The sequence below is a fragment of the Scleropages formosus genome, chromosome 20 (genome assembly GCF_900964775.1).
Source record: "Scleropages formosus chromosome 20, fSclFor1.1, whole genome shotgun sequence".
Taxonomy (NCBI): Eukaryota; Metazoa; Chordata; class Actinopteri; order Osteoglossiformes; family Osteoglossidae; genus Scleropages; species Scleropages formosus.
This window is the reverse complement of record NC_041825.1, coordinates 772,935-799,484: the sequence shown is the minus strand read 5'-3', so window position 1 is coordinate 799,484 and position 26,550 is coordinate 772,935. Positions and strand designations below refer to the sequence as shown.

General features: G+C 47.0%; 2 protein-coding genes across 2 annotated transcripts; both read right to left on the bottom strand.

Annotated features, from left to right (window-relative positions):
- Window positions 1-181: 181 nt before the first annotated feature.
- On the bottom strand, window positions 182-14,889 carry med1 (mediator complex subunit 1). The gene is made up of 17 exons (XM_018726549.1): window positions 14,763-14,889; window positions 13,865-13,971; window positions 13,471-13,549; window positions 11,766-11,820; window positions 11,489-11,621; window positions 11,252-11,280; window positions 10,709-10,780; window positions 10,104-10,178; window positions 9,073-9,146; window positions 8,438-8,527; window positions 8,034-8,145; window positions 7,559-7,683; window positions 5,847-5,971; window positions 5,456-5,657; window positions 5,128-5,223; window positions 4,782-4,887; window positions 182-4,575 (listed from the first exon to the last, which is right to left on the bottom strand). Exons 1-17 carry the CDS (start codon window positions 14,878-14,880, stop codon window positions 789-791), a joined length of 5,385 nt encoding a protein of 1,794 aa, XP_018582065.1. The 5' UTR covers window positions 14,881-14,889; the 3' UTR covers window positions 182-788.
- Window positions 14,890-16,821: 1,932 nt separating this feature from the next.
- On the bottom strand, window positions 16,822-26,258 carry LOC108919107 (uncharacterized). The gene is made up of 5 exons (XM_029246933.1): window positions 26,076-26,258; window positions 25,411-25,498; window positions 18,333-18,370; window positions 17,363-17,731; window positions 16,822-17,183 (listed from the first exon to the last, which is right to left on the bottom strand). Exons 1-5 carry the CDS (start codon window positions 26,256-26,258, stop codon window positions 16,932-16,934), a joined length of 930 nt encoding a protein of 309 aa, XP_029102766.1. The 3' UTR covers window positions 16,822-16,931.
- Window positions 26,259-26,550: the final 292 nt, after the last annotated feature.

Here is a 26,550-nt window from a genome sequence, read left to right as displayed (position 1 = left end):
CAAGGTACTGTAGCATAATACAAAGGAGCAAAAGCTGATTTAGAATTAAAATTTTAACTTTCTCCTTTAATGAAGACAACCTTATCAGCATTTCAGCAGTTTTTAAAACATTTTCACCTTTACATGTAAATTAATGCTTAAAGATTTAAAAAAAAAAAAAAAAAAAATCAAGCATGTCATGCAGCAGGAAAGTTGCTATCACTCTGCATCCAGGAGTTGCATCAATGTTTCAGAAAGCAAATCCAGCACTGCTGCAAAATTCTGAAAAGGGGCCCCGCATAATATTGGGGGTGGGGGTGCAGAAGTCGTTCAATTTCTGTACAGATTGAGGGGCCACCTACGCAAGTCCAGCTGTTTTAATCTTCCCATCCTCTGAATTAATCTGTTTTAAAACTTCTCCACAAATACATTTGTATTGACATTCAGTGACTAAGTGAGGAAGTGCGAGTATAAATAACACATATTACAAATTGGACCAGTTTGACAGGGAAATTGATGAGAATGAAATCCAGTATAAATGGCCATTGAGGAACTTCAGCTAAAATGTCAATTTTGTGACACCCTCCTGCTAACAGGTACAAAACAAAATCAAATAAAAAGCCCAAGGCCCAAGGCTTTTCTCCTTGCTGTGTTAACCTTAAAAGAACCAACGTTCCCAGTTCATAGCTGAGCCACAAAAATTTCTGCTTCATACAACTGGAAACCAAATGCCACATTCCGCTAGAGCAGCTCGTAAGACTGTTGCGGACGCGAGGAATCCAAAGTTGGGCGACACAGTGACAGAAGTCTTATTTGAAGGGCTCCAGGTTGCCAGTGAGCGCCGAATCCATGAGGTCGTCGTCCTCGGTGTGAAGGTAGGCAGGGCTTGGCCGGGCTGGGCGGTCCGACCCCAACATGGAAAGGGAGGGATCGGGTGCAGAAATGGGCGAACGAGACCAGCTGTCCGGTTTTAGAGGGTGCGAAGAGGGGGGGCAGGATGACGAGGACTTCTTTTTTTCCTTTTCTCGTTCCCTGTCTCTGTCCCTGTCGCGCTCCCTCTCCTTCTGCTTTTTCTTCTCCTTCTTATGTTTTTTGTGCTTTTCCAACGAGCTCACAGGAACAGAGCTCATGTACTCATGAGGAGTCTGCAAGGGTCGCAAAGCCTGATCGTCGTCTGAGCTCGGGCTGTTCTGGTGGGACTTCTCGGCCACGGAGCTGCTGCCAGACTCACTTTCGCTGTCAGGGTTGAGAGGTGTGTACCCAGGAGAGCGACTGTGACTGGGGGAGCTGCGATCATGCTTAGGAGTGGAGCCGCTGAATAAGGGTGAGGCTTTGAGGCCTGGGAGCTGGGAGCGCATGGCTTCCCCAGAAGCCTCGCCAGGTTTCTGAAGGGTCACCTTGGCCTTGATGCTTGGAGAGCCACCGTCTGGCTTACTGATGATGATCTTGGCCACCCCAGTGCTGCCAGCTCCTCCGCTCTTGGAATCCAGTGGTTTCTTGTCTCCTGAGCTACCTCCCGACACAGATACTTTGGACTTTCCTTCCTTCTCCACCTTGTCTCGCTTACTTACATATTCTCCACCCTGGGATGATATTCCATGCTTGGACGACGGTGGCCCGATGTTGGAGGGAACACCTCCACTTCCTCCTCCAGCACCAGCCCCAGTGCTACAGCCCCCATCACTGCCTTCTTCACCCCCAATGCCTCCACCGCCAACACTTTTCAACTTGTCGATGACTGCTGTCAAGGAAGGCTTCTTGTTGCGGCTTGGTGACTTGCCCTTGGCATTGGGGTTGTTCCCTCCTCCACCCCCTCCGCCTCCCCCTCCACTTCCCCCACCTCCACTTGCACTGTACTGTGAGCCTGTGGAAAAGGACATGGAACCAGAGGATGACGAACTAGACGAAGAAGAGGAAGAAGATGAGGAAGAACCAGACGACGAGCCACTACCCAGCTGCTTTTGCGATCCCATTCCAGCTCCTGCTAATGACTTTGACCCTCCTGAGCCACCACTCCCTGAACCCATTGGTGATTTCGCCTTGGATGATGGTGGAGTACCTGGGACCTGTGTCTGCTGAAGTTTCATTGGTGAAGAAAGCTTGTCAGAGGTACCAGACCGAGAATGTGAAGGTGAGATGTTAGGCTTGATGTTTGGGTTGATAAGGGATCCAGGTGGCTTCCCTCCCTGAGGTTTTATTTTGCTTCCGCTTCCTCCTACACTGCTCCCACTTCCAACCCCTGACAGACCATGCTTAGTTATAGGCGATGAGCCTGGCTTCCCCACCCCAAGTCCCTGGGAAGAGCTCTTGGACTGGGAGCTCCCTCCTCCACCACTCCCTCCACCCCCTGGTTTTGAACTGTTGCTTTGACTTAGAGGTCCTTCTGATTTACTGCCTTTGACTTTGCCGGAGGAGGAGGAGGATGAGGAGTGAGAGTGATGACTCTTACTGCCACTGCTACCACCTGTGCTACTAGTGCTTCCCCCAGCAGAGCTAGTAGATGTGTACCCTCCATGTGAGGAAGTCTTGCCACCTGTCAAGGTGCCTTTTGGAATCTGAATTGTAATTTTGGGTATAGGAGGTGTGGCACCCCCCGGTGGTGTCTGTGATCGCCCAGAACTGCCAGGAGACTTTGATCCCCCTCCTCCCATTGGGACTCCAGAACCTGCACTTCCACTAGGAGGAGTGTAAGGTCTATTGCCCGTGCTGTGAGATGGTGACTTGCTGTCAGGGTCCATCTTCTTACGTTTGGGGGGTTTGTCTTTGGATTTGCTCTCACTGGAAGGAGTACGACTGCGCTTGACCTGCTTTCCTTCAGATGAACTCCCTCCTAGCCCACCCATGACAGAGGTGCCTCCACCACCATTGTCATCCTTCCCCCGCATCATTTGCTGTTGCTGTTTTACTTTCATTTCTGCACTCTTGAAATCACCACCTACCCCTCCTATTGCTATCATGAGGGGACTCTGTCCACCCCCAGTGTGAGAGTCCCCAAGATCTGGGGCTGGTCCAAGGAGTGGTTTTCCACCTCCACCTGTGCCCCCAAAACCTATATTCATATCAAAAGGGTCCTTAAGTGGTGGTTCAGGGGTACTGCGGCCATGTGGAGTGGGGTTCTGGGGGGTTCCCACTGGAGTATTTTGCACAAGGTCAAGGTCACCATCAGCACTGGGGGAACTGTCTTCAAAGTACGCTGGAGCAAAGCCCGACCCAGTGAGAAGATCAGGATTGAACTCAACTGCATCAGGGAAAAAGTTGGTAGAAGAGGAATCACTTGTAGGGGTTGCTGCAGTGGTTGCCTCAGCGATTAAGTCTGCAGCATCGGGGAAAGGGTTCTCATTGCTGTTAGCATTAAATAAGTCAGCCTCAAAGACGGCACTTCCCTGGCCTGAACTAGAGGAGTCCCGCAGTGGGGTACCAAGGGGGCCTCCATCCTCCCCACTAAGGTGGTGCTGGCTGTGACTGTTGCCGCCTGACACTTTGCCTGCCTGCTCGGGAATGTCAGACAGGATCTCATTTATATCGGCACCAATACTGTCAGAGCTGGAGAGCCGCGCCATCCTTGGCAAACCTGAGCCTAGGGGCTGCTGCTGCTGCTGCTGGGACTGGGTGTGGGGCTGAGTGTGGTATGGCACACCAGGGCCTGCAGGTGGGGTCCCACACTGGCTAGGAGCTGGGGTTATACTGTGTGGTGTGTCAAGCCCATCACCTGGTAGATTCACATCAAAGATGGGATTCTGCGGTTCCACATCCATGGAGAAAAGTTCTCGGTGGAAATCATCTTCGGTGGGGTGATGAGGGTGGGGGTGATGCAGTACTGGGCCACTTGGTTGTGGCTTCATTCCCATACTTCCTCCAGCTACCACTCCTTTCTCTGGCCCCCTTGGGCGCTTCTTCTTGGCCTTTGTCCCACCACTAGCACAAGGAGCACCCAAGTTATCTGTGCGGGGTGACTCAGAGGACGAGTTCTGCCTCTCCAGCGGGCCAGAACTATAGAGGGTGGTAAAATCCTGAGAGGGGTTGTCCTTCAGCAGATGCATCAACATGGGATGGTTTTTGGTGTTACTGGCAGGAGATGAGGTTGGGGGTGGAGTCTGGTGGGGTTGTGACACAGAAGATGGCGGCTGAGGTGTTGGGCTAGAGCCAACACTACCCGTGATTTGCAGGAGACTGGTCAAAATGGGGTTTTGTGTCACTTTACTGAAATCCTCTCCATGACTTGTTTGTGACTGTTGTAGCTGATGTTGCTGTCCTCCACCTCCAAATTGCAAAATTCCTTCTGCTCCGGACCCAGAGGTCCTATTCATTCCATAGAGTGAGGTGACTGGCCCAGTAAAAGAGGGCCCACCTCCAGTACCACCTCCACTGCAGCCACTGCCTGTGGGTGTGTTGCCCCCACCAGCACCAGGGAGGCCCATAGGGTTTCCCCCGGTACCTCCGCCACCCATGCCATAACCAGGGCTACTAGTAGGCGGCAGGTTCTTCTTTACCATGTCCTCCAAAGTTTCCTGGATCAGAGATAAGGCTGGTGTGTCAGCTTGGATAGTCTCTGCTTTACGGCGGATGGCTCTCATGGTAACAGGGATGGACATGCACCTGAAGGAAGGGAACATCAGAATATGAGAAGTATGCTATTCATGGGTAGTTACCAGCTGGCCACTTCTGTCAACAAGGCATATGAGTTGTCACTAAAAAGGCTGTGGTTAATTTCTGATGCTGTAAAAGGCTAAGTTTTGTAAAATTTTTCTTTGTGACCTTAAAAGCAAATATAGGCATGATAAAAGTGCAAGGCCTAGACATACCTTTGAACCACCTTGGTTATAAAATCATCTGTGCAGATCAAGGCATCTGAGTGACCTTTGTACAGTTTACAGGACACCTGGGTTGAGTCAATAACATCCATGACCACTAGAAAACAAAAAGATGGAGAAAGAAATTAGATGATTAATGAACTACATTAACTTTTTTGGCTACACGCTGCCAAAAAAAAAAAAAAAAAAAATCAATAGTCAAATTTACATGCTGGTAAATTGGCTGGATTAAGAAACCCTTCAAAGCATCTTGTTGTTTAGAGCCAGATTGTTTTCACTGAAGGATGACTGAGATGTGTATATCTGTGTAAAGGAAACAAACAAAGTGGATCCTCACCACAGACCAAGGACTCATTGACTGGGTGCTGGAAGGACACACTGAAGCTGGAATCAGTCAGAGGACACACCTCAAACTGCAGCAACCCCGGTGTGTCTGAAGAGAGGGTTTATAATTGGGTATAAAGTGCTGGTAGAACTGCATGATAACATTTATACTCCCAAGAATCACTAGAAATACCAAAAAGTATTTCTTAATGAACTGGTAAAAAAAAAAAAAAAACTGTGTATTACTATTATTATACAAGTGTTTCAGATATTTCTATGCGCATCTGTCACAGTATAGCCTAAAAGTACCCAAAGATGCAACAGCCACAGAAAACACCCACCTTCTTTAATCAGGGTTTGTTTAACACAGCTCCCAATCAGAGTGTTATATGCAGCCTGATGCCGAATGACGTCCAGCAGCGCAGGTACTTGTGCTGGGTGTCGGAATGGGATTTTTGACACCAGCGCGCCTTGCAGGCATCGTCCATCCTGTACTGGAGCATCCCGGTTCAGGAAGTAACAGTGTTGCTGGCCTGGAAGGGACTGGCACACAGGGGGTACAGAGAGCTTGTAAATCTTCGCCATCAGTTGTACAACATCACCACATTTACATCTGCTGCTTTTTTTTTTTTTTTTAAAACATCCATTTCATTTGAGAAATTGCTATTTTCACCAGAAAAAAATACTTCACTGAGAAAAAGCTGTAGACACAGGGGCGAATCAGTCACTCACAGCGTAGAAACGCATGGTTTGCGCGTGGCTGGGCAGGACACCTGCCCCTTCCTCCTGCAGCTGACTCTGCACAATGAGCTCATAGAGCGGGGCCAGCGTGGGTGTCGTCTCAAACACAGAGATACCTGACAAAGGCAGTCTGAGTCAGACAGACACTCCAGATCCACAGAATGGGAGCTGTTTGCCCGCTTAAATTTGTGCAGAAAATCTGTCCCCAGGGAAAATGCAGTTCCATGCAGCAGCAGCAGCATCAGGACTTGAAACAGTGCTGACTAAGGTTTCCTGAGGCACAACCCATGAGCTTAACTTTTGTTTTATAACCAAATATTTTGCAACAACAACATCATCTACTCTAATAGGACATCATATACAGTCGTTAAAATATTATCTTGGAGAAATGTTCGCAGATTTTCAATTTTGTCTTTGAAATCACTGTTAAAGACATGTCACTAAAGACCTATAACCTATAGCTTTTTAAAGAGAATGGTCTTTTTTTTTTTTTAAACCATCTCAGGCCCTTTCATTAATTTCCTGTAAGTGTACATAGGTTATCTGAACACACACCTATTTGGTCAGAGCATATTTAAATAAATAGTACAGAAAACCACAGTAACCCAAAGAAACAGCGCACAGCAATACCAACTCAATACATAAAGCAAAATCATTTGTAATTTGTACCTGGGATCTGGAGCAGAAGGAAGTCATAATAAACACAAAACTTCAAGCCTTGTGTCCTCTCAAATACCGCAGACATAAAAAAGCTTTTCTAACCACTAATCTCTAAATCAGCTGACACCCCCATTCATTCAAGAGACACAAGACAAGATGTTATACCCCATATGGATTTTTCAACGGCTGTACACAAAGACCCAGTCCACCCAACAACATGAAGCCACAGAGAACAACATCCAGTGTAGCCAACATACATCTCCATGACCCGAGACCAAGAAGCTTAACTATCTTCTACAAGCCACCCACCAAACCAAACCAAGCCCACCAACAAAACCTACCAAAACCAAACCTAACCCACCAACAAACCAAACCAGCAATGTACCAACATGAGTATTTCATTGAGTTTGTCAAATGGGCACCTCCACTTCTAACTATATAGTGCAATTTATCACATTCAATAAACCTATCAGATCCCTTTATCCAAACTTATCCAATTCCAAACTGCACTGTTTATAAATATTTGACCTTGGGCTCCTCACATTTGGGTCTGGTATTTTCCTTGTCTTGTATTTTTACAGTTAAACACCAATGCAAACATACTCCAACCAATTCCCCACAACGTCCCATGCCTGGGCAGCATGAAAGAGTCCAGCACTAGACAACCAAACGTGGTCAATTCACCGTCACTGAGTTACCAGCTGAAAGAACCATATACTCCAAATCCTATTAAATCACATTTACAAGCTGTAATGTTCGAAGTTTGGGGAAGAAATGTGTTTTGGAGTCACTGCCCTGCGGACTAATCATTAGCTTCAGAGTCCAGCGTCCCTGGGGTTTGAAATCCCTGCCCGCAGCCTGCGCCTCACGAAGTTCATGTAACCCAGATGTTTCACTGTTCCCATGGCAGACTTTATGTCAATCTACAGTAGCCTAAATCTTAGCCAAACTGAGCCTCCTGTAAAGCACTGTCAGAATCCTGTTTAATGGAGGTTTTCAATGACACCAAATGTTGCGTTGCTTGTTCTCCAGGTGTGTCTCACCTGTAGCTTTGCCCATCCTCTGTATGAAGGACAGTGAGAAAGGAGTGGGCTGGTTCATCTTCAGAAAGAAACAGGCTGGAAGTTCAACAGAGTTGGAGTTGGTGACAGCAGAAAAGGAAGGAGTCCTGAGAGAGAAGAATGACATACATCACTCATATATATTTTTCAAACCACACATTCAACTAAGGACTTCAGCAAGAACAGTGCTGCTTTATGTTTAACTTTTCAATCACCCATTCACTCACTATCAATAATCATTTGTCTAATGCAGAGTGACAATGGTGCAACACCTCTCTCAGAAAGTATGACACAGGGTGCTGTAACTTCTTAAATAAATTAACCGGAAGAGTAAATGCATAATGTTAGGTGTTGAGATTATCAACATCTTACATTTTTGTGTCCTATGGACACCTTGTAAACAGAGGCTCGGAAAGCAGCGGCCTCACGTGAGAACATCGGTAATAGTGACTGTTACCCTTTGTTGTCCACTGGATGGGAACCTGTGATTAAGGGGGCAATAGGGAGCTTGTAGACGGAGGAGGTGCCTTCCACTGTTACTGACACACTGATCCCCAGAGAACGGGGGACTGCAAAGGAGAAAGGAGAGAGCCACAAGGTAATTAGGGTCCACAAAGTCCACTGGATAAAGTACGTTAAGACTTTACATTTATGGTCCCGAAAGGCTGAATACAGCAGGTTTTCCAGTTTTTTTCTCACTCCATTACAAAATAGAGAGGTGGTTAAATGGGCCAGGTGGTACACTGGCTGGAACACCAACTTCCTGGACTTCAGTGTATATTTTCCTGTCTTTGGTAAAGGTACAGGGGGCAACCACAGAGCCATTGCCACTACCATCATACTGGTTCTCTCCAGACTGACCTGTGGAGTCGGTGAAGTTGAGTACAGCACCAGTTCCCTCCTCAAACACATCGTATGGTGACACATAGCACTGCAGGGACAACAGAAGACCTGCAGGAGATGTAAGTCAAACCTCAGAACATCATATACACTACATACAGCAAGCATCTTCTTCATGCTGAACATAAGAGTCTGCCAAAACAGCATTTGATGTTTTTTGTCAATTACGCTATACATAAGATATAGAAGAAAAAGAGCAGGGTTAAGAGGTAAGCATGTAGCATGTGATGAGGTGAGCATTTGTACATCTAAATCAGGGTTGCTCCAGAGTGCTCCTCAAAAATACACTAACTAGCACCAGATATACACATAAATCGTCGAGGGACAAGGAGCTGGACAAATGTGACTTTAGTGGGCATTTTTCTTATATTATCCATATAACTTCTTGAAATATTCATGGGAGTGGAGATTCACTATTCAATTAACTGCCTCAGTGAAGCAACTACAAGCTGAAGATGAACAAAAACATCTTGCAGCTGTCTGTGACCAGGGCTGACTGCTCCAAATGTATATCTAAGGAATGTATGAGTGATTCATGTCCACCAAACAAAGCTGTGTTACTGAAATTGGTCAACTGATGAGCAGAGATGCATTACCTCCACTGCGTGGTGTCAGCAGACCAACACTGCCATGCAGGATGGTCTCAATGGTACTAGCGTTTGTGGCCAACCTGAAACACACATGCGCACACTGCATATGAATTACATTGCATTTCACCTCCTTCATCGATTAACAGTCTGGCAGTAATGATCGACTCACATCTCTGCTTCTCTCAACATGCAACACCTGCAGAGAAGCAGAGATCTCAAACAAAGCGCACAGCTTTTGGTCCAGGCCATGGTTATATCTCACATGAACTAGTGCAAGCTTCTCCTGTCCAGCCTTCTACTCTCTGCCAGCTGATACAAAATCTGGCTGCACGAATTGCCTTTAACCTACCAAAGTGCGTGTGTGCGTGTGTGTTCATTTCTATCCACTGGCTTCCAGTAGCTGCTCACGTCGAGTTCAAGACTCGCCTACAGGACAACCATCAGATGCACCCCAATGCCCACAAAACTCGATCGCTTGCTGTGCCCAAACCAGACGCACAAGAGGTCCCACACACAAGACATCCAAGATCAAAAGCACAAAGGCTTTCAGTTCTGGCTCCAATTGGCAGAATGCAAAGTGGTAGAATGGCCTCCTCCTCTCACTCAGAACTGCTGAATCCCTCTGAATGTTCAAGACGAGTCTCAAAACACATCTCCTAGTTTACATTACATGAGTTGTCACAATTACTTTTGTATTTCCTAATTGTACTCTACTAATTCTATATGCAAACTTCCATGTAATGTGTGCTGGTTTAAACAGTGATCAGAGAAACTGACTGTACTTCAAAACTAATGTGTCTGGATTTGTATCTCATCTCTCTGTGAAACATACTTTTGTTTACTCTGAGTTTTACATTTTTTTTGCAGAAAATAGTCTGCTACGTGACTAAATGCAACGGTACGTACACAGGCTACACATAAACAAAAGCACTAAAACTTCATTGCCAGGTCAATAACTCAACAGTCAGTAGAAACAGGTATGTCAAGTCAAGTCAATCAAATCAAAACACAGGGTAAGAGTATTAATACACACGCACCTGAACATATGCATCATCTTTGTAAGGTCCAGCTCCAGAGACTGGAGAGTCAGGTACATCTTTGTTTTTAGCTTACTATACGGAGAGGGAGAGAGAGAGAGAGAGAGAGAGAGAGAGAGAGAGAGAGAGAGAGAGAGAGAGAGAGAGAGAAATAGAGAACAAGGGAGGGGCTAAATTAATTCATTCCCACCAGGTATTAGAATGCAAAATGAAGAATAGTACATTTCACCCCCATCTTTGGATCAGCTTGTTATGTTTCTGTTCAATAACAATAATAAAACTGTCAAATACACACTGTAACAGATCTTAAAGAACCTTGATTTAAAAAAATACCTTCAATAACATTTACAGAAATGACATTTCACTCAGTTAAGACAATAATTGTTTTGAATAATATATGAAAATCTCTGTTGCTTAATACATGAAGGCAAAACAACAAGTCGAGACTTATCCTAAATCTACCCTTAGCTAAAGAAACATGAATAAGAGGGACAAAATTCCCTGAGAGCATGCAGTCCAGTTGAAAAGGACAGCTATTTCATTTCCATTACTTAGATCATTATAACTCCATGTTAGAAGCCAGAGCAAGATATAGTGACACTTACTTGTCTCCAGGAAGCTTGTACAAGTTGACCAGACCCTTAAGATGTTTGGAGAATTCCTCAAAGTTCTTCTCTCTGCCAAGGAATAGAGGGAAGAAATAATCTCAAAAGAGGACAAGAAGGAATTAGATTTATTTATCAGACACTTTTCTCCAAAGCAAGATCCAATGAGCTCTATGTAGTGTTTTATCAGTCCACACACCTTATTCACCTTGGTGACTTACACTGCTAGATACACTACTTACAATGGGTCACTCATACATACATCGATGGAACACACTCTCTCTGTCACTCACACACTATAGGTGAACCTGAATAGCATGTCTTTGGACCGTGGGAAGAAACCAGAGCACCCAGGAGAACATGCAAACTCCACACAGACAGAGTGGGGATCAAACCCACGTCCTCTCGCACCACTGAGGCGCTGTGAGACAGCAGCGCTACTCGCTGTGCCACCGTGCGGAATTTATGAATATAACAAATAATAGGAAACCTCAGAAAAGTGTGTAGGATTGCACAAAACAGTGACGTTCCTGTGGCTGTTACCTGAGGTGCTGAACAAGCTCTGGACAGCTCTGTAAAATAAGATAAGTGGAGGGGGATCAACAAATTTTATTGGGAAATTATCCCTAGTTTTATAAATCCAAAACCTACAGCACATCCTCATCCCATCGAATTCCACACTTGCTTCCCTCCCCTTCTCTCTAGTTCCTATTCAGCTTTCACATCCTATTTCACTCCTTGCCTCCCCCCTCACCCTCTTTGTCATGTTGAAATACTCACCACTGGGTTCTCTCCATGATGTGCCACCTTCACATCCACCAACTGCCCCCCGCTGTCGAGCTGCACTTCCACGTAAAACATGTCAGAAGTTATGTAGCACTCTGTCCCGGATGGGCTGAGATGGGACCCGAGCCTGTTCAGGAGATGCTCGCGTTAGGTCCTCAGTGACTAATGCAGTCAAGCAATACTTACTTCAACCTGTGACGGCCTGAAGATGACACAAGAGAAACTGCTGTAGAGCATAAGAGGCTGAGCTGTGGCTCGGAGCGGTGCCTACCCATTCTGTCGGCCAATGGACTCCAGACGATCCGTCATGGACGGCAGAGAGGACACTGTAGTTCATGGAAGAAAGGATTAGGGAAAAGAGCAAATGTTAGGATAAGTAAGGCAAAAGCACCAGCTCCTGCATCCCCTGCCTTTGTTTAATTAATTTTCCCCAAAATAAAGAATATTTTTAGCACAGTCATCCTTTAGTGTCACTTGTGCTATGCCTTGACAAATACATCTGAAAAATTACAAAATCTACTCAGATACAGATGATTAACAAATTTACCCACCCCCTCCCCACCCCCATACTTTATCATGTTTTGTTGCTTTACAACATTCAGCCAAAAAAGATTTAATTATGCTTTTCTGATACTAATTAACCAAAAAATACCGAGGAACCTCAGCTTTGTAGATCCCAACACTGCAATTTCTATCCATTCCTCTTCGTAAGTGCTCAAGTTCTGTCAGCCTAGACAGGGACTGTATGCAAACTTCAATTTTCAAGTCCTGCCACAAATTTGCACTTGGACTGAGTGGGAAACTGGCTTTTTAAACCCTTCCAGTGTACTTTTGGTTTTCTGTGTAGTGTTACTTCCCTGCTGCAAAATAAATTGATTGCAGCAAGTTTTTACCTGTATTTTGCTGGACTAATTTTAATCTACGATAAGGAGGCTTCCAGGCCTGGTTAAAGGGAAGCAGCCCCACACCATGATGCTGCTACCACCATGCTTCATAGTAGGGGAGGTGTGTTTCTGCTAATGTTTACCTTACACCAAATACAGCATTTAGGTTGATGGCCAAGAAACTACATTTTGGTTTCAGACCATAAAACCTTTTTCTGTGTTGTTTTAGTCTCCCACATGCCTTCTGACAAACTCTAGCCAATGGCTTTTTCTCACTCTCCCACAAAGCTGTCTCTCTCATCTCAGCCATGCTGACATATGCGTTTTGGTGGCCTCCCTGACGAGTGGGTGCCCTTTGTGCCCGAACACTAATTTTTTGAGAACAACCTGCTCTAGGCAATCATAGTTGTACTATATTCTTTACGTGTATTCCTTTAACTTAACTGCACTCCTAGGTGTATTCAGTACCTTGGAAATTGTCATGCTCAGAATGTTTCTTCACCTCCAAGATGTAATTTTTGTTAGGAAATTAACTAAGTGGATTCAAGTGTAAGTTACTTCCATTTACTTTAAGTGACTTCTAAAAACAGCAAATTGGACCACTGCTGATTTCGGTTTATCACTGTACTGGGGGATGACTCCATATACACTCTAATTTTTTTGTTTGATACTTGTAATAAATTCAAGACCAATTTGTAGAAATGTATTTGCATCATTTACGTTTATCTGACACCTCCCTCCAAAGTTACTTACAGTGTTAATCTACCTACAATTGTTTACCCATTTATACAGCTCGATAATTTTACCGGAGCAATTTAGGACATGTACTTTGCACAAGGGTGAGATTCAAACCTGCGACCTTTGGATCCAAAAGCAGCAGCTCTAACCACTACGCTACCAGCTGTACCACTTTGCATTAAACCATATTTTTCTGTTGATCAATGTGAAAAAAGCCTAATTGATTCTAACATGAATCCAACAAGGGGGTGAATATGTTTTATAGGTACCGTACAATCCTCTCCAGAGCAGTGATATTATGAACTGTGCCCTTTCAAATGTCTTCTCCCTCCTTGTCCAGCTCTTACCACTCACCTTTCAGTGCTCTCTGCAGTGTCTCCAAGCAAGTGAGAAGAAGCTGGTGTCCTGCTGAATTCGTGGCCCCACGTTTCTCCTGAGGAATGAAAACAGTCATGTTATTTCCTGTGCTCCCAGCAGCTCATAAAACCATACAGCTACCTTGATGCTTTTCGTCCCGATTAAAGAGGTTCAAAAAGGCAAGGAGAGAAACGAACGATCGCCCTTAAAAAGACTCAATCGAGCGTTTCTCCCGTTGGGCCGGCATTTGACAGCAAGGTTGAGTTATCGCGGTTCTTTCGCATCTGCTCTTCCTCTGGCCAGCCTTTCGCCACCAAATGACGCAGACATCAGCGGCATGTCGTGAAAACGATGAATAAAGCAGTAACCCCGGGATCCCCGATGCGCTCACCATGGCCTGTCGCACCACTTTGCTGGTCTCCTGCCACGGACGCGATGCATTGTGCTTGGCGTGTAGCCGCTCCAGCAAGGCACTGATGCGGCTCTGCTTCTCTGCTTCTGCGGAGGACAGCAGACACACTCCTGCTGACGGCGAACGGCATGCATGCACTTGAACTTCAAACAAAAAAAGCGTAAACGGAAGCATACATTCCCTTCAGCTAAATTGCCACTCACTTCCATTCGTATAGAGTAATAAATCAAAACAAAGAGATGACAAATTTTGAATTATTACAAAACCACTACCATTTATGCTGCATATACATCAAAAGATGACTGTAGGAGAAATAAAAAGGACTTGAGGACAATGAATAAGAATTTAAGTAGATAAATTGTTTTTTTATGACCTATTCAATATTATTCCAGTTCCAGGTCTTTGTTGACAATTATTTCATCATGTAAACTTGTGCTACTCTCTTCCGCAGATGAGGCTATTTTATTTAAAAATGGGTTGGTAAAGGAACGCTGGAGGTGTTTAAAAAAAAAAAAAACTCCTGCTAACCAACCAAGTAAAGAAAGAAGTGTGATCTGCAAATTGACTGAAAAACAAACTTATTCTACATGATCCGCGTGTGACAGAACAGAGAGAGAGAGAGAGAGAGAGAGAGAGAGAGAGAGAGAAGCAGCCGCCCTGAGCCGGCAAGGCAAAGGCAAAGGGAAAGGGAAAGGGAAAGGAAAAGGGAAAGCGCACAGACACAGCCAGTCGGGTCGCGGGCTGACGACTTGACTTGACTAGTTTTGTTGTGACTTGACTTGACTGTAAAGGAAGAAAGAAGAGCCCTGCAAAGAATCCTTAAAGACTCCCACGACAAAAAAAAAAAAAAAAAAAAAAAAAAGAAAACGAATGTTACCGGTGCCCTCCTCCACTCGAACCCGCTCTCCGAGGCTCCCGCTGCTCCCGCTCTGAGCGACATGAAGTTCTCTGGCCGGACTGCCTTCCTGCAGAGAAACGGTCGACACCGCCGCCATCTTCGCGCTCTCCCGTCGCCCCCTTAGTGGGGCACGCACGTAGCGCGTGCGCGCCGTTTCCTCCCATTGGCTCGAACGGTCGTGACGCAATCTTACTGCGACACAGCGTCGTCTCGCCGCAAAGTTTGTTGATTTGGTGCGGGAGCGACGGGTGGGTGTAAACAGGATGAGGGGTTTGCTTTGCGACGCGTTGAAGATGCTCTCAGCATAACTTTGCTGACAAACATACTGTATATAGGTACAATTTGTAACTACGGATGTCACTTAGTGACAACTTTATCTCAGTTAGGAGCTAATCATGAAGTGATAACCGGCGTCATCGTGCCGTGTAATTATTAGGTTCCATGGCATGTGGAGGAACATTCTAGAGAGGCAGTGCTAAGTTGTGCTGTTGGGCGATCCCGGTAACGGAGTTTGCGCACAATCTAAGAATAAATAATAAGTGAAAACATAGCGACAGAAAGGAACTACGCGGCTCAAAATGACTTGAAGCCTGATTTTAAATGAACCATCTACTACTAGTACATGCAGCATGAGAGACAGGGAGAAGGAGGAAAAAATACACAAGTCGGCATTAAAGCAATGGTGATGTGCCCTGCTGTATAGTGAAAAATACTAGTTGCAAGTAGAGCAGTGCTGCTTTTAATGTTCCCGGTCTTCTTGTTCATTTCACCACATGCTTTCATCTCCTTTGCTCTTTCTGTAGATCCCAGAAAGAACCTCTTTGTGTTCCTGATCCACCCAGTCATCCTGTCTCCATTGCTTCCAGAAGGAACACGTGATCATGCAGACAATGATGATACACTTGGTACCTCCTGAGGACAGGAATCTCTCTACAGGGTTGAGGAATAGGGAAGAAGACTTGGAACATCACCTTTCTCCAAACGGCCATTACCTTCTGCCCCCTCCAGCAGCACACACACGTTGGCTGAAGCCGCTTGTCCTAAGTGGGGTTACGGCAAACCGGAGCCCAACCCGGAAATGCGGGGCATGGACACACACACACACACACACCCACCCACCCAGGACAGGACAGGACACCAGTCCATCACAGGGCACCCCAAGCAGGACTTGAACCCCAGACCCACCAGAGAGCAAGACCCAGCCAAACCTGTTGCAGCAGCACTCCCCCCAGCACCTTTTTACTGAATTTTAAAGTTGCATCCTGCATTTACCTCACACTTTTTTATCCATAATAGCTTACAATGATAAGGTACTTACAATCTTTCACACAGCTGGGTAATGATTGGATTAGATTGGATTGAACTGACTTGAATTGAATTGAAGACTTTATTGTCCTTGTACTGGTGTGCAATACAACAAAATTATAGTGGTATTCTGAGTTCTTTAGACAGCAATATAAAACACAAACACTTAGGTATAAAAACAGAAAATTAAGCAAAATAATACAGTACACTAGAATAAGACTTAAGCAATTTAGGGTAAGTACCTTGTTCAAGGGTACTACAGCCAAAGGTGGGGACCAACCCTGCAACCTTTGGGTCTAAAGGCAGGAGCTCTATCCAGGTACACTACCCTCCTGCCCGTAAATGATTCCATGGGGTGTCAGATTGGCCACCAGCTCCATGATTAAAACAGACGAGGCCATACGGTACAGGCATTACAGTATTACTGTGTCCTACAGTGTCCAAAGTACACCGATTGGTGGACAAACTCCGGACCGCTGTGACCCGGCTTTGGAAAAGCTGATACTGATGAATGAAAAATAAACACTGAAAGACAAGCTAAAAATAAGTTCACTGATTTTGTTTTTTAATTAGTTCATTTCACAGAACGAATCATCCCCGTTGTACGAGGAATTTGTGAAGGTCCGGGTTTTGTGTTAAATGCATCCGGCAGGTGGCGCTCTAACCCCAACATTGAAATGAACGTGGCGAACAGCGGACACAAATAAGGACACAAGGCACTATCCTCCACTGGGCTTTACAATTTATTGACAATTAGACAGATTACATCAGTGTATGGTATTGTGTAAAACATTAGGCAATATTATGTAACAAAGATATTTCTGAAACCTATAAACCTTGGGACTAGCATTTCTTCAGTTCGAGTCGTCGCCACGTCCAGCGATGTGACATCCACATCCCCTCCCAAGCTGCCGGCAGGAGGAGCGGTCCTAATCGCTCTGAGACAGCGGACTCGGCCGAGCTCTTGGTCCGGGCTTGTTGGAGCTGGAGCTCAGCCCAAGGGTCCTCCAGCATGGACGCCTTGTAATATGAGCAGATATCCGGCCTGGAGCGCCTCCACGTGCCCGCGGAGAGAGAAGTGGACCTGGGGGTCGCCTGGGGACAAAACAGGCAGGGAGAGAGACATGCTACTCACAACGTCCTACTCATTTTCACAAATTAAAATCATTAAATACGGAAACAACATTAATTTCGGTTAAAAGAAACCGTGCAAATGTGCAAGTTATGAACCCCAGATTTAGAAGTAAAAGAATTAAACAATTGTCTCATCTTACATATGCGTTCAGTGACTGATATGGGGAATCTTGAGGTCTGTGGTGGCGTCTCTGTGATCCAGATGAACGGTGCGGGGTCTCTCTGTGGCCAAGGTGGTGAACAGTAGGGAGTATCTCTGGGTCTGTGGGGGTCTCTCTGTGACCAAGGCGACCATTCAGTGCTACAGAAGGGACTGTATCTGGGAGCTCCCCGATTCGCGACACAGGACTCGAGTACCACTGTGGCGGCCCAGGGGTCCAGGACCTGTGGCCTTCGGCACCTTTCCACCCCTGAAGTTTGCCCTGAGACCCCTGCGCTGATTGAGGGGTGTGAAAGGCATTTTTCTGTGGGGCCCCATGAGATAGAGCAGACGACCGCTTGTATGATGCCTGTAAAGCGCAGATTTAAAAAAAATGAAAATGAAGTCATTCAAAAAATGGATTTTAATTAACAGCACAATAAAAAAACAACACTGACTGACAGCGAGAGAATGAGCACGGAGAGCAAAGAGATGCGTATGTATACTATGTGGGCAGAAGGTCACAACAATGACGAGAAGCAGCAGCATCTACAAAGGGCACCAAATCAATGTTCCCAAATTCATCAGAAATAGGATCCAGCAGCTCCAGCGTTCACTGAGTGAGAGGACCACAGAGCTGTTGGGCGTTTCTTTCAACAGCGAAAGTTTACAACAACAAACTCACTCGTCGTTTTGGGAAAGTTAAACATCTGTAAAAAGAAGAAGCGTTTCGTCAAAGTACGGTGTACGCACACATGATCATGATTATAGCTCTGTTCACAACGAGAACTGAGCCCAACAACTTAGTTTTAGCGACGAGATTCATGATGAACACAAGAAGAAGTGTGTCGCTCTTGGAAATACTGCTAATTACCGTTTTTAGCTGCGGTGCCGCTAACGTGGGAAAGTTCCCTTCTAGCGTCCGATCCAGATGCGCTCGTCCAGGTGAAAACACCTCGCGCTCTACTTACCTGCGCTACTGGGAATCGCTCCAAATGAGGCTTGGTGTCTGCAGCCAATCAGCGGCGTGGCTTCCGTGTGGGCGTGGCTTAGGCACGCGTCGTAGCCAATCAGCGGGAGGGCGCGTGCGTGGGAGTTTCGTAGGTTTCGGCGCGTCTGCGGAACTTCTATACCGTTTTGGGTGGAAAGGGGGGGAAACGCAGGGAAATGAGCGAGAGATGGGAATTTCGAATAATTTTTGTGCTCATCTCTGAGCAAATATGAATAATGGAACATATATTTAGATGGAAACCGCCTTTCCCCAATACGCTAGCGGTTTAGCCTACGTACTCCGTATATTATATAAGTAATGAGACACTTATTATTTTATGCAATACTAGTGTGGCAGCCCTCAGAAGATCAACAGCAGCAGAAAGAAAGAACACTTAAATAAATAAGTAAATAAACAATTAAGAATTAGGTGAAACTCTGAAGTCCTTTCATGTAGCTTTTCTAATGTCGACGTAGTCTCGGTTTGTGGGGAAATGTAATGTACAGTATTAATAATATTATCCTCCTGGGGCACCAACAGCTCCTCCTGGTGAGTCCTCCTCCTCTGCTCTTCCTCGCCCCTCTAGTTGGTGACAGACCTGCAGGTGGGGAGGAACAGGCTCGGAAGCCCTGGCCCGCGCCCCTTAGTTAGCCTGTGGCCGAGCACGTGGGCCGGCTCGCGTCCCCGCTTCTGTTTCACCTCCCTCCGTCGCCCGCGCTGCCTCGCTGGTGGGATGGCAATTCCGATGGGCCCTAGGGGGCCTAGGGTCTCCGAGGGGGTGAAAGTGGTGTGAAATCTGAAGCTATGTGGTGGTCTCTGGTGAAAAGACTATTATTATTATTATTATTATTATTATTATTATTATTACATGTTCTATATTATTATTGTTATTACATGTTCAAAGGTCGCAGGTTCGATCCCCACCTCCGGCTGTAGTTACCATGAGCAAGGTACTTACCCTAAAATTGCTCCAGTAAATTACCCAGCTGTAAATGATTGTAAGCTTGTAATAATTTTGACCTTAACATTGTAAGTCGCTTTGGAGAAAAGCGTCAGCTAAATGAATAAATGTAAATGTAATGTAACTGGGGGGGGGGGGGCGCGGTGGCGCGGTGGCGCAGTGGGTTGGACCAGGTCCTACTCTCCAGTGGGTCTTGGGTTCGAGTCCCGCTTGGGGTGCCTTGCGACGGACTGGCGTCCCGTCCTGGGTGTGTCCCCTCCCCTTACGCCCTGTGTTATCGGGTAGGCTCCGGTTCCCCGCGACCCCGTATGGGACGAGCGGTTCCGAAAATGTGTGTGTGTAATGTAACTGTATATACTGTATGTGTATAGACAAGAGAAGACGAGCTTTATCTACAAACACGCCATGATTATTATAGTGCAATTCCCCGACGCATTTCTGCAAACAACCTTCACAGCCAGGCGTTAAATTCACCAAATTGATCCCAATTTGAGTTGATTAAAAAGGATAAAAACTTTTCAAAACTTGCCTTTCTTGTGCGCGCTAGGCGAGGCGTGGAACCCATAGAGAGATACTCTCAATTACCATGATAATAAGGTGCTGCGGTGTCCAAAGTGTAGCGTCACCGCGGCTGTGATTCATTCAACTGCCGACATTTACATTCACTTTGTAGCGAACAAAGGGTCTGGCGCCCCGTGGGGTCGATTAGAGTCTCCCTGGGGGGTCTGTTGCTCTTCCATCACAAGTGATTTGCGTAACAGTGTGGCCTCAGAGTAAAACCGAGTAAAACCAAACATATTGTAAATGACCTCGCCAAACACACACGCGCGCGCGCTATCAATGATGTCCCGGCACGTGGGAGATAACACGAGACCCTTTACACGCCGAAGATTCGCCGGGAAGCTACAAAAATACACCGAGGACCCAGTGAAACCTTTGGACGCGGCGAAAGACACAATAAAAACCTCCCAGACGTTTTATTTTCCTTACAACAAAACAAATTGGTTGAGTCCAAGTTCCTGTTCGGCATCGCCACGTGGAGACGGAGTGACACACACGTGCGGAGCGCAGCAAGTACAGTACAGTACTGTATGTTTGGGCCAGCACGTGGCACAGTGGTACCTTGGATCACGGTAAAAAAAAAAAATAAATAAAATAAATAAAACCTGCTGAGTTAAGGAGTAAACCAGAAGTTGCGTAATAATAATAATAATAATAATAATAATAATAATGGTTTGTTAAGAGAAAACCTTGGAGTTGGACATGAGATCGTTTGTAATTCATGTGTTCACCCCGACACACTACAGTCACCCCTTCACAGGATTAGGGTTTTAGGGTTAGGGTTAGGGGCGGAAGACCCCCCCCCGAATGTGAAAACTCGCCAATAATACTTTCCCCCAAAAACCTCAGCCCATAACAGTCTGCTGGCCCGAGCGATAACATAAAAAGTCTATTTATTACTAATAAGAAGTCTGTTTATCACCTCCCAGACTTTCCACGAGGAAACATTGTAGCAATTCCACCTTTCTTTCGTGTCCCTTTGTCACAAGCTTCTTTCCTCCTCTTAGGAACACTTTGAGAAGCACTGCGCTTTGGACACATTATTAATTAAAATGCGTTATTTATTACTAAAAATGAACGGCACTGAGAAGTTTAAAAGTGACTGCGAGAAACGCGAGAGGCTCCACGGTCACGACGTTGGACAGAGAACACGAGTGGGGCTCTGTCACATCCCACGGGGTCACTGCCCCTCCTGGTCGGAGGCGGCGCCACTCAGTGCCGCTAGCTAACGCTCACCTATCACCTCACAGTCTCGTAGGACATGGAGGTATAAAAGGAGCCAGCGGAGCAGAACTAGTCGCGGATTCTTAATCAGCAGTTCTCTTGTGCTTCCTTGGAGATTGGTAGTCTCTTGTTCCCTCAGTCTGTTTCCTAGGTGTGCATGTTCCAGTCCCGAGTGCCCGTCCCGTCCGTTCCTGCCTCTTGTTCTTCAGTCCTGGTCCATCGTTCCTGTCCGGTATTTCGTCACGTCTCAGGGTTTCGGTCATACTCACAGATTAGCGTTTCACTGTTCACCGTAGTTCCAACACCGTGTGTGTTTCCTGGTCTCGTGTTTCTTGTTTCACTTCCACCGAGTGTCTTACAATACTCACCGTACACTTCTAACCTCACACTGCACGTGAAGTCATTATATATTTCGTCTGTGTTTGGACGTAATAGCAACGCGCGTCCGTGTCGGACTCCCGTCCGGACGCTACAGGCTCGTTGGAGAGACAAAGAGAGAAAGATGCGCGGCGCAGAACCCAAACTTTCTTTTTTCTTTTCTTTTTCTCTACCAAAATTACTTTTAATATTAAAGATAGTACTCTGTACTAACAAATATTAACACTGATATTTACAGTATATATAATAATATTGTATGATTTTATGCGATACAAATCATTCCCAGTAGCCTATTCTTATATATTTTTTGACTCTGCGAGTTTCTGCCACTTTCGGGAAAACTCCAGAAATACGTGAAATATCTGCTTTTAATTATTTGTTCACCAGTGTTTGTAGCGAAAGCCACTGATGTGAAATGACGATCATGAACTGATACATGATGATGATGTTACAGTATTTTTACAGTGTCTGTACACCCTGCACTGCTCTGTCGTGCCTTTTCAGCAATTTCTCCACATTATGAAGAAACACATCACACATACAAACTGAAAACGTCCTGTTGTTGAGTATCACTCACACACACACTAAACACACACACTAGTCTACTGGACAAATAGATTGTTCGGTTTCATTATTTTTATTAGAAGATGCCGGAAGTTATTTGGTGTGTGATAAATATTTACTGCAACGAATTAAATTCCTTAAATACGAAGAGGCGGGAGGGCAGCACAAGTGCAGATGAACACACACAAGTGGAGACTGGAGGGGAGCTGCAGCACACACACAGAAGCACACATTTACATGTATTTATTTAGCAGACACTTTTCTCCAAAGCAACTCCCGGTGAACTCTGTTATCAGCCCACACGCCTTATTGACTGCGGTGACTTACACTGCTAGATACACTACTTACACTGGGTCACTCATCCATACATCAGTGGAACACACACACACACACACACTCTGTCTGTCACTCACACGCTATGAGTGAACCCGAACAGCATGTCTTTGGAGTGTGGGAGGAAACCAGAGCACCCAGAGGAAACCCACGCAGACACGGGGAGAACATGCAAACTCCACACACTGAGCGAGGATCGAACCCACGTCCTTTCGCACTACCCAGGCGCTGTGAGACAGACACACACGCGGAAACACACACACAATGGCCAGGGGTGCGAGCTCGGGGGGCTGGAGAGGCGAAGAGTTTAGAGGCCTTTGTGACATGTGCCGAGAAAGTGGTTTAAGTCACTGTCCTCGTCACGGTCCCTGTCCACACTCTCTTCTAACTTTCGTAATCTTAAAATACATGACATTTCACGATGGTTTTGTCGACTTTCTCAGTGGCACACTTTCCACATCCGCTCGCCCGCTAAAATCCGACAGAAATCTACCAAGCGTGTAGATTCCCCTATTTCGTGAGGGAGCAAGAGTGAGTTAACGCTACAGGACATTTGTATGAATGAAAGCTCGGACATCTTCGGCTCCGCTTGCTCGAGCGAGATCTACTTGCTCTGGCCGGGGGGGCCATAGAGCGATGCGGTGCGATGTAGTGTGAGTGTGGCCTGAGCAAAACCCAGAGTGACGAGAAGTCCTTTCTATTCTAAATGTTTTGTTTGTGTAATTCCCACACGTGTGCAGCTCTGCAGTGCGCTGTGTGTCTCATAGACTTGGCAGCTCAGCGCCTTTAGAGCCACAGCCCTTTCTGTTCTCCTGTTCCCTGACTGACTGACTGACACCTTGGTGCAAGGCCGCCTGACATGTTTCATGAAACAGCCATTTATACAGAAAAATGGTGTTGCTGGAACAGTTTGGGGGAAGAATCTCGATCTAGTGTCCTGCAACGAGGGTTCGGATTCAGACCAGACTTTCCGATTGTCGAGCAACAGCACAAAATACTGTGACTGATATACCGACACAAAAAGTACATTTAACTAGCAGAAGGTAAAATACCTTGCTGTTCAAATAATATGCTGAAGCCGTCCGAAGCTGTGTGTGCCGTGACTCCCACGGGGTAGAGTGTGTGAGCAGGGCAGTGTAAAACACATTACCTGTGAAACAGCACTGAGGAAAAGGGACATGACAAGTTTTGTACTTGGACAAAGTACTTTGTTTTGTGTAAATACCCTCCTCCACCTCTGCCCACTTGGTGGTCCCACACACAAGAAGTCAAAAATCTAAGTGCTTAGAACTACTGCCATTGGACCCAAAGGTTGCAGGTTGGAATCTCATTTCCAGCTCAATTACCTGTGAATTACCCATTACTCTGAATTACTCCAGTAAAATGACCCAGCTGTATAAATGGGTAAATAACTGTAGGTACATGAACATTGCAAGTCGCTTTGGAAACATACAGTATGTCATATGAATAAGTGAAAATGAAAAGCTCAGAGGTTCCCATTCCTCCCTCCATTATGGCGGAATGACCTCCTCCTGTCACTCAGAACTGCTGAATCCCTTTCAGTGCTCAAGAAGATCTCAAAACACATCTCTTACTGACTCTCTTCTCTTCGGTTCTCCTGTCCGAGATCCAACACGTAGCAGAGAAATGGTGCTTTTTTCGATGCAAGTTGAATAAATTAGAGCTGCACGTCCCGGGCGCTGTTTACACACACAGTCTGAGGGCCGGCGCGCTCACACAGCCTCACTGACATCCACACACAGGCTTCAGATGGATGGCGAGGAGCACCGTCACCCCCCAGCGTGGGCCTACGGGCACGTCCCCAGCTTGGCACACATTCAGAAGCAGTCAATCTGAGTGGCACTGGGTGCCCCCTCCCATTACCCCACCCCCTGGCAGACCCAGACACAGCTGAGCCTCTGAGAGGGGCGCCCTCACCTTCCTCCTTGCCCAGTGTGCGTTGGGGTGTGTGTGCGTGCGCGCGCGTGCGTGTCCTTGTGTCTGTATGTATGTAATTATGCCGAGTGTATAAGTACACGTGTGCCCGAGTGTATGTGTTCGTGTTTCTGCATGTGCGCATATGTGTGTGTGCCACGTTTGGCACCATAATGAATGTGCCCAGGGGGAGCTGGCAGGGGAGGGGGGGTGGTGGGCACAAGTGGCGTGAACACAGCAGGGGGGATGAAGAGGGGGTCGAGGTGCCGCCCACCGATGTGGACCGGGAGCTGAAGTCCTGCTATCAATCAGGGCTACTTCACCCCTGCCTGGCATGGGGGGGGGGGGGGCTCCTGTGCCAGTGGGGGTGCGAGCAGAGTGGTCAGTGGTGATGTATCTGCCTCCTTCCTCCTTGCAGGAGCTCCTCTCCACCACAATGTTATGGAAGTGCGATGCTGTGGTGCTGCGAGTCACGTCCTCCTTGCAAAAAGCACTACGAGGGTGGGAATACATGTCGCTGGGAGGGACAGGCGTAGAAAAGGTGAGAGCGCCGCTGTGTGCTTATGAGGGCTGGGTGATGTCCTCCCAGGACGAAGACTTTTGCCACTCAAGGTCGGCCCGGAAGAATGAGCGATCAAGACCTAGACTTTGCGGGTGGGGATTCGTAAATCAGAATTGGCCTGGAATTGTGGCGTCTGGCTCGTGTCCACACAGCAGAGGCTGGGGGTTGGATGGGAACGGAGGAGCTCCTCATGCACTGCGTCACAGCAGGCTGGGGACACCAGCAACGGCAGCGAAGCCCAGGTGGAGGGAGAGCAGCACAGCGCAAGTGCCCCCTAAAATCTTAATTCTTTCTGACCGGAGGAGTTTTCATCTCGTCTAAAGCAAAAAAAATCATCCGTAGTCAAACGTGAAGTCGTCGCTGAAGACAAAATTTATATTTCGTGAAAATGTCTCGGGCTTTATTTGTGTGCATCATTAAGTTACAATATTCACAGAATGCCGGGTGACACCAGTTACATTTTCACACCTTTTATATTCGCAAACGTGCTTAGCGAAGCAAATTCATTTCAGCGCCTGAAACGCGTCTGCAGATGCGCACCTGCACTTTTTGGCTCGAAGGCCAAGCTCAGGTTTTCCAGCTGCTCCCACAAGTGATGTGTCTTGTCGAGGTACGAGGTACAAAAGACCTGCCAGCAAGTAGCCGAAATATTTCGGAGGTCTAACAGCAGCGTGAGGCAGGTGATCAGAGATGAACGTTTCCTCCCGTTGCTCCAGAGTCTTGGTATTTGGGGAGCTGCTGAAAGGAGGGATTCGAAATCCTCTCGTGCTTTTGGCTACTCGATAACGAGGGAGGTTTTCACAAGTAACGGCCGCCCACCGAGGTGTACGGAGCAGGCGGTGTGGTGGGTAAGAAAGAAGAAGCTCCTTCGTAGCCTCAGCCGTCTCCTGCTGTTGTACCATTGAGATGAGCTCTTGACCTCGAGGTTCCGGTGAGGACTCTCTTCTTGGTGCGGCAGCTTCCTCAGCTGGACTCCATTCAGCGAGCGCTCAACTCAGCACCCAGGGTCCGCGTGTCGGCCGGATGAGCTGCGCAGGGGGACATGTGATTGTGACACGGTGAGATCGGCAGGAGGAAGAGCGGAATGAGAGCGACGTCCCGCAGAGAACCGCAGGCAAAGAGCCCTGTGATGTCGGGCTCTCGAGAAAGAGCGATGGTGCAGGCGTCCGTCCCGCACCGCTGGGATCCGACCGTTGGTTCCGCACCCTTCTGCTCCTGAGCAGCACTGAAGTCTTGGCCGTGCTCCACAGCGGAGCTTCCTTGAGGTGGCTGCTCTGGACCTTGGGCTGAAGGCGATTCGCACCCGGAGCTCCTGGAAACACCTTAGAGTGGCAGCTTTGGCCTCGCGAAGTTCCACAGGTAGAAGCAGCGGTGAGTTTGCCGGCCATCGCCTCGTACAAATGGACTCAGCAGGCTCTGACGGCAAGGGTGCGTTTACGTCCCGCTGCTCTGTGCTCCGGTAAAGGAGCCAGGGCGCTTCCTAGCCGGTGGCTGGTTTACCGACATTCACCGACAAACGTGCCGGAGGACGAGGAAAAGCAGCACGTCGCCGTCGCCGCGGCGCTCGGCGGCGGCCCTTATTTGCGCGAGCGCCGAGAGGCCTCCTGCTGCTCCAAGGACCGGACATAGGCTGGAAGAGGCCGTTCATCCCGTTGCAGCGCAACACGAGTCGTTGCCAAG